The sequence below is a fragment of the Hypanus sabinus genome, chromosome 10 (assembly GCF_030144855.1).
Source record: "Hypanus sabinus isolate sHypSab1 chromosome 10, sHypSab1.hap1, whole genome shotgun sequence".
NCBI classification, from domain to species: Eukaryota; Metazoa; Chordata; class Chondrichthyes; order Myliobatiformes; family Dasyatidae; genus Hypanus; species Hypanus sabinus.
Window position 1 is genome coordinate 107,412,283 of NC_082715.1, and position 8,575 is coordinate 107,420,857.

The 8,575-nt window shown below is 37.4% G+C and overlaps 1 protein-coding gene across 1 annotated transcript in view; it reads left to right on the plus strand.

Annotated features, from left to right (window-relative positions):
* Positions 1-622: 622 nt before the first annotated feature.
* The window catches only part of LOC132401345 (equilibrative nucleoside transporter 1-like), a 379,498-nt gene continuing 371,545 nt past the window's right edge, over positions 623-8,575 (plus strand). The window contains exons 1-2 of the mRNA XM_059983474.1: positions 623-680; positions 787-901. Coding sequence (XP_059839457.1) covers positions 623-680; positions 787-901 — 173 coding nt within the window. The remainder of the gene's footprint in view (positions 681-786; positions 902-8,575) is intronic.

An 8,575-nucleotide genomic window follows, 5' to 3' on the forward strand; every position in this document is an offset into this window, starting at 1 on the left:
TAAAACTTTGGTTTTGCCAGTCTGGAGTATTGTATTTGGTTCAGGCTGTTTATGATGGGGAGGATGTGAGGGTAATGGAAAGTGTGCAGAAGGTGTTTATCAGCATTCAACAATTCAAAGTACATTTATTATCAACATACAGTATGCAGGATACAACCCTGAAATTTGTCTCCCCCACAGACAGCCATGAAACAAAGAACTGTGGAACCAACCCATTCAAAGAAAAACATCCACACTCCCCCACGTGCAAATGGCAATAAAAAATGAGCAAAACACAAGATCAGGAGGCACATTTCTGTTCTGTTGTGCTTGTTATCTACAGGCTGCCCACCTCAAAAATTGCCCGAAAGTAGCAACAGAAAGTAAGCGATCTGAAGCAGAGCACATCGTACGCCTGAAATAGAGTCCAAATCCACGAGCTGTGGAGATTAAGCCTGCTCCCACAGCATCGAGGGAGGGAGGGAGGGGGAGAAGTCATTCAAATGCGAGGACAGGAGCACCCAAGGGGCTGGTAGACAGCACTGAACACTCGTCCTCGATGAGGCCAATCTCCTCAGTGCTTTAGTCGGCGAGGTCAGTGTGAGATGGAGCCGATCACAGACTCACACCCGGTCTCCGGGCCATGCTCTTTGCCCGCAGCCTCCTGCAGACGGGTCGCCCTGAAAACCCACGGCCAGAATGTAGGTGACAGGCTCCAGCAGTGGCAGGACCACGGGCAAAATAGAAGATGTCAACGGAGTGAAAGGATTTGGTTCGTGAACCGTTTGAGGATGTCACCTTTTGTAGTGTTGTTTGCTGCCCCCATCTTGCTGCCTAGGTTCGAAGGTTTGCGCTATAAGGAGAGGATGGATAAACTGGAACTGTTTTCTCCAGAGCAGCAGAGGCTGTGGGCTGATCTGATGTAAGCTTACAAGGTCAGTGAGAGGCACATAGCAGACAGCTGGAATTCCCTCCCCCCGGCTTGCAATGTCTAATATAGAAAGCGTCAAGTGAGAGGGGAAAATTCAAAGGAGAATTGTGGGACAGGTTTTTTTTAACACAGGAGGCTTGGAATGCACTACATTGGGTGGGGATGGAGCTACGGATGATAGAGGCTGGTAAGAATTCCTATCAAAGAATGTAGAGCTAAGGACTACTTGCGTGCAGAACAGATTAGGTGTCATTAGGTTAACCGGTTTGGCATAACATAGGCCTTTCCCTGTGCTGTTGTTCTATCTGAATGCCGACAGCAAGGCAGGCATGTAGTGACCATGATTCATTGCCCTAGAGAAGTTAGTACTTCGATGCCTTCATGAATCACTGATGTCGTTACTTCCACATTGCGATTGAATTCAGAGTTCCAGGATTTAGATCTGGCGATGAAGAGGACCAGTATTATTTTATATCCTAGTCAGGAAGATGTGGGAGTTGAAGGGGCATTTGCAGGTGCTGTTCCCTGCACCTGCTACATTTGTTCTTCCTGGTGGTAACGGTTGCAGAGTTCAGAGATGCTGATGTCGTAGCTTTGCCAAGAAGCAGTGCGTGTTTCTGTAGACAAATTGCTGCCGATATGTACCAGTGGTGGAGTGAGTGAATGGCTAATGGGATGCTGCAGCACCTAAACAGTGTTGGTGATACACACTGATGTTTTTTGGGCTGCTCACAAGACTTCTAGACATATCTTGTCTGAACTGCTTCTAAACCATCTTAATGAACTAGTGATCTATGATGTTCTGAAGGGCTCGGCAGACTTGACTCTCAGGATTGCAGGAATGGCACCTTTAAGTGGGTGGTCTATTGCCTTGACCAGAAGAGAGGAAGGAGGAGGTCTCCAAGATAGATGAAAATGATGGGGTGTAAAACTTCTCCTTCCTAGTATCTTGTTGGCAAACGTACTGTCTCTAGAGAACAAGATGGCAGACCAAAGGGCAAGATTTCTGTATTGGAGAGAAATGAGGAATTGCTGCATTTTGTATTTCATGGAGACATGGCTCACCTCATTCAAGGTGGATACAGTGGTCAGACTTGAGGGACGGGGACTTCCAGTGGCTGTAATGGAGTAGGTTGCACTAGCTACATGCTCTGAAATTATTCACTTACTTTGCTGTTTAAACCTGTCTCGGTGAGAGCACCATGAGTAGAAAACACTCTAGAAAAGAGGTTACTTTAGAGACTTTGGCTGAAATGTCTCAACAAATGAAAAATTGGATAAACTGGATGACTTGGAATCCAAGTTTGACTTGTTACAGAATACCTTCGACCTGGTTAAATCTGAACTGAAAACGCTTAATCAGAAACTTGGAAGTATACAGCAGACTGTGAATGACCATGAAATTCGTATTAAGCTACACGAAGAATCTCTGCCGGAGTTGCAGAAGGATATTGAAGGTTTCAAGAGAATTTCTAAGGAACAATTTTAAAAATACGATGCGTTACTGAAGAAACTGACAGATTTGGAGACCAGGAACGGAAGGTGCAATATCAGAATTCTTGGATTTCCTGAAAAACTGGAGGGTTATCAACCTATCGATTTTTGTGCTCAAATGCTGAAAGATATTCCCTGATATATTATCAGAACTACCAAAATTTGAGCGTGTTCATCGAGTTACCCCGCCTACTTAGGATCTTGCCAAACCTCACTCTATTATCATTCGCTTTTATGACTATCAGATTAAAGAACAGATCCTTCGTGAATCAAGGAAGAAATGTATTATTACAATTTCATGATCAACAGGTTCGGATCGTTCAAGATTATCCACCAGAAGTTCTAAGAGCTAGGCAGGCTTTTAAAGAGGTCATGTCTGACCTTTTTAAGCTTGGCTGTCGCCTTTCTCTCAGAGATCCGTGTAAACTCAAGGTTACTACTTCTGATAATAAGGTTTCTTGGTTTACGAAGCCTGAAGAAGCTAAGAAACTTTTACAAAGTCTCCATCCTTAAATTCAGCTTTGAGTTGTTTTATGTTAAATGTTTTAATTTCAGGTGTTCAATCAAGTAATTGGCGTTTTGTTGATAACAAGGTTTCTTGGTTTTACGAAGTCTTAATCATTTGTTTGACTAAGTAACTGGCGCCTTGTTATCTTTCAAACTATGCAAAACATGCAGGCAGACTGCATCCATTTTCTCTTTTTCTCTTTTTCACTGCTCTTTTTAAACAATATGTTATACTCTCTCCGTGTTAAGTAAGAAGCTATCTAAACCGCTTCCCTTTTTAATTATCTTCTATTTGTTTCTTTACTCTTTTTTTGCACCCGCAAGTATATGTTGTTTTACTTATTGATTTTCCATATTTGATTTTCCTTATCTGTCTTTCCTTTTTTACCAAGACTAATACTTATATTTTCCCATGGTTTTTTATCGTAATTAGCAAACTTATTTACTTTGATATTTTTTTGTATGTATATATATATATATATTTACAATTCAGCACAGCTGTACATATATATTTTCTGGAGCCACCAGAGTTTTGGGTTGGGAATGTTAGAATTAGTCTTCAGCCTCCCTTGGCTGATTTCTCTCTTTGGGGGGAGGGAGGGGGGGGGGAAATGGGTTCTTCTATAAAGCTGATTGGATGTTTTTACTGTTTTACTTATTCACTATCTACATGTCTGTGATTACCTTTTATACATTACTAAAGGATACTTGATGGATTCTTTTATTAATATACTCAGTTTTAATGTGAAAAGTCTAAATAACCCTGTTAAACAAAATAAGATTTTCTCTTATATCCGAAAACTTAAAACATATAATCTTTCTCCAAGAAACCTATATTCATAAAGATGGTATTTCACGTCCTTTCAAAGGATGGAAGGGTATACATTTTCACTCACCCCCTCAATCTAGATCGAGAGGCGTCTCTATCCTGTTTGATCAGAATTTATCCTTTATTCAACATAATGTAATTTCTGATACAAATGGGCGCTTTGTTATTGTTTCGGGTAGTCTTGGGAATAAACTAATCATATTTGTGAATGTATACACTCCAAATACAGATGACTCCTTGTTCTTTGAACATCTTTTCTCTTTTTTGCCTGATTTGAATCGGTATTCCTCAGTGATGGGTAGAGATTTTAATTTTTGGCTTGACCCTATATTAGACCGCTCTTCAAGTAAAACCCCTGTCACTAATAAATCAGTCTTACTTTTTAAATCTTTTTATCTCAATGTGGTATTCTTGACGTGCGGCATTTTTTTACACCCCCAAGAAAAGGAATATTCATATTTCTCTCAGGTTCATCATATGTACTCTCGGATTGACTACTTTTTTATAGATAGAAACTTGCTTCCACTGGTATGATCCTGTGATTATAAGGAGATTGCTTTGTCTGATCATGCACCTGTGCTTCTGGCTTTAAGATTACCTGTTTACTCTGTACCAAATAGAAGTTGGCGTTTTAACTTATCATTGTTACCTGATAAAAATTTTCTAAAATTTTTGGAAAACCATATTACTTTTTTCTTTAAAGAAAATTTTAAAGGAGATACTGCTGGTAATATAGTCTGGGATACTTTTAAAGCATATATTCATGGAGAAATTATCTCTTACTCAACTTATATAAAGAGAAAAGCTGACAAAGAAAGGTCTGACCTAGCAGCGATATTAAAAGATCTTGGTCGAAAACATGCCCCATCTCCAGATCCAAGTATATATAATAAGCCGATTGAAATCCAATCCAAGTATAATCTTCTACTGACTTACCCAATTGAACGACAGCTGTTGAGAGATGAAACTCAATTTTACATTCACAGGGATAGAACTGGTAGTTTATTAGCCAATTGCTTAAAATCTTTTACAGTTAATCGTCAAATCACAGAAATTTTTAAAGATAATGGAACCAAGACATCTGACCATTCTGAAATTAACAATGTATTTAAAGACTTTTAGCTTAAGTTGTATCAGCCTGACTCTTCTTCAGATGATACCTATATGAATGCTTTTTTCAGTAATATCAACATTCCTACATTGTCTGCTGATAGTCTAACACAGTTAGATCAGCCTAATTCCAAAGAAGAAGTGGCTGAGGCTATACGTGCTTTACATTCTGGTAAGACCTCAGGACCTGATGGCTTTCCTGGGGAGTTTTATAAAACTTTCACTACGTTACTTACACCTTTTTTATCCTCTGTTTTATCAGAGTCCTTTAAATCTGGTAAACTCCCTCAATCTTTTTATGAAGCTTTTATTTCTCTTATTCTTAAAAAAAAATCCAGCTGAAGGTTCTTCATACAGACTGATTTCTTTATTAAATGTTGATGCAAAAATTTTAGCCAAAATCTTAGCTTGAAGACTTGAAAATATTCTACCATCTATTATATCACATGACCAGACAGGATTTATTAAAAATCGTTACTCACATTTTAATATATGTCAGTTATTGAATGTGATATATTCACCATCCAAAAAAATATCAGAGTGTATATTATCCTTAGATGCAGAAAAAGCCTTTGATAAGATTGAGTGGAATTATCTTTTTAAGACCTTAGGAAAGTTTAATTTTGGGCCTAGTTTTATTTGTTGGGTTAAATTAATCTGCTTGTCTCCTACCGCTCAGGTTATTACTAACTCCCAAATTTCTAAGCCCTTTAAATTACAGCGGGGAACTAGACAAGGATGTCCTCTTAGTCCTTTACTTTTTGCTTTAGCTATAGAACCCTTAGCAATAACATTTTAAGAAGCTGAGGACATTTCTGGTATACTAAGGGAAGGTATGTCTCATAAAATTTCATTATACGCTGATGATATTTTACTTTTTATCTCTAACACTGAAACTTCTTTACCTTTGGTTCTTTCTTTAATCTCCCAGTTCAGTTCTTTTTCAGGATATAAGCTGAACCTACATAAAAGTGAGCTATTTCCTTTAAATGACCTAATGTCATCAAATGCCAAATTTCTGTTCAAAGTTGTTACAAGTCAATTTACATATTTAGGTGTAACAATTACTAAAAACTTCAAGAATTTATTCAAAGAAAACTTAAACCCCTTATTGAATTGTGTGAAAAAGACACTTTCTAAATGGTCCCCTCTTTCTTTATCCCTAATTGGCCAAATTAATTCGATTAAAATGAAGATTCTTCCTAAATTTTTATATCTTTTTCAAGCCTTACCTATTTTTATTCCTAAGACATATTTTGATTCTTTAGATTCAATTTTAACCTCTTATATTTGGAATAATGAACAAGCTCGTTTAAGTAAAGTTTACTTACAAAGAAATAAAGAGTTGGGTGGACTAGCCCTACCCAATTTTAGGTTTTACTATTGGGCTGCCAATATAAGGAATATTACTTTCTGGTCCTATTATATTTATCGTAAAGATTGCCCATCATGGGTCTCCTTAGAAGTTAATTCTGTAAAAAATTCCTCTATTGTCTCTCTTCTTGGATCATACTCTTCTTTTTCAGCAAATAGAACAACAGATAACATAATTGTTAAGCAAACTTTAAGGATCTGGTCTCAATTTAGAAAATTTTTTGGTTTAGTGAATTTTTCATTATCATCTCCCATTCTCCTTAATTATTTTTTTAATCCCTTCCATGACTGATGAAGTCTTTAAAGATTGAGATGAACTAGGTATTAAGTGTTTTTGGGACCCGTTTATCTCAGGATCTCTTGCTTCATTTGACCAATTGTCAAATAAATTTGCACTCCCAAAATCACATTTTTACAGATAACTTCAAATTAGAGATTTTCTACGTTTCCAATTAACTACTTTTCCTATAGGTCCTGATAAAAATTTACTGGAGGATCTTTTAAATTTAAAACCTTTTGTTAATGGTTCTATTACCGGTATCTATAACTTGTTGATTGATTCTAGACAAAACTTTTTAGATCAAATAAAAAAAGCTTGGGAGGATGACCTAAATTGTCAGATTTCTGATGATAGATGGAATAAAATTCTTAAATGGGTTAATAAATCATCTTTCTGTGCTCGTCATTCTCTTCTACAATTTAAAGTGGTTCATAGAGCTTACATTTCTAAACAGAAGCTGTCCAGTTTTTACTCGTATGTTTCTCCACTTTGTAATAAATGCAACTCTGCTGATGCCTCTTTAATTCGTATGTTTTGGTTTTGCCCTAAAATTGAAAAGTTTTGACGGGAAGTATTTCATACCTTCTCTCAACTTTTTAGGGTCCAATTTGACCCAAATCCCCTTACTGCCTTGTTTGGTATTACTGATATAAATACTCCTAACCTACAGGTTTTAGTTTTTACCTCTCTTTTAGCAAGAAGAGCAATCTTGCTTAAATGGAAGGAGTCTACCCCTCCTACACATCTTCAATGGCTACGTGACATTATGTCTTCTGTAAATTTAGAAAAGATCCGCTGCTCAGTCTTAAATTCGAAACAATCTTTTTATGATATTTGGGGACCTTTCCGAAATTATTTTTCCAATTTATAAAGTTTAACAGTGCACAGACTTTTATGTATATTTTTATCTTCTCTTCTTAAGTGAATATGTTTTTTTTAATTATCCATTGTCATCCATCAGCTTTTTTCTTTGGTAGTTGGTAGGGAGTTGACTTTTTTTATATATAAAAAAAATTATTTTATGATGTATGACTTATCTTTAAATTTTTGATTACAGAGTGGTATACCTTTATGTGTTATGCTATAACATTTTGATCAATTTTATTACAATATATGAATGTACACAAGTTATGTTGAGATGTATCTATGTATTGCACTCTGTAAATCTTTTTTTTTCTTCTGAATAAAAATATTGTAAAAAAGAAAAAAGAAAAAGACTTGAGGGTTTCTCGATCCACCAGATGAAGCAGATTGATGGTGGAAGAGGGCAAAAGGTCTGTGTTTCATGATAATTCTTCGTGGTGCTTGGACAGAGAGGTCTTGTTGCACTCTTGTTCTCCCCACCTCGAACATCTAATGATTAAGTACCATCCATTCTACTTACTGAGAGAGTTCTCCTCTGTGTTCCTGGCCACAGCTTAAGAACTGTCAAAAGCTGATGTTAAACAGACACTTAATGTTGCAATTAGCAAAGGAGAAACAGTCTACCCAGATGCGTTTCAAATCATTGCTGGGGATTCAATCAAGCTTGCTTGAAGAAATCTTAGCTCGATTATCATCAACATATCAGCTGCAGTACCAGAGGCCCCAACACACTCGAACACTGCTACATCACCATAACGAATGCCTGCTGTTCCAACCTAAACTGCACTTTGGGAAATCTGATCAGCTGGCTGCCCCTCATCTGACTTGCTCACAGGCAGAAGCGAAAGAGTAAGGCTTCAGAAGTAAGAACAGCAAAGAGGTGGACGTGTGAGAAAGAGGAGCGGCTACAGGATTGTTTCAGGTCTGTGTACTGGGACATGTTCAAGGACTCATCAGAGGATCTGAATAAATGTGCCACAGTTGTCATAGATTTTATAAAGTCAGTCGTGGATGAGTGTGTCCCCACAAAATCAGTTAGAGTCTTCCCCAACCTGAAGTCCTGGATGAGCCAAGGGTTCTGCATTCTGCTGATCATTGGCATTCAAGTCTGGCAACCAAATAAAATACAAGAGGCCCAGGTACAACCTCCAGAAAGCCATCTCACATGTGAAGTGACAACTTCGGGGCAAACGTGAATAACTGAAGG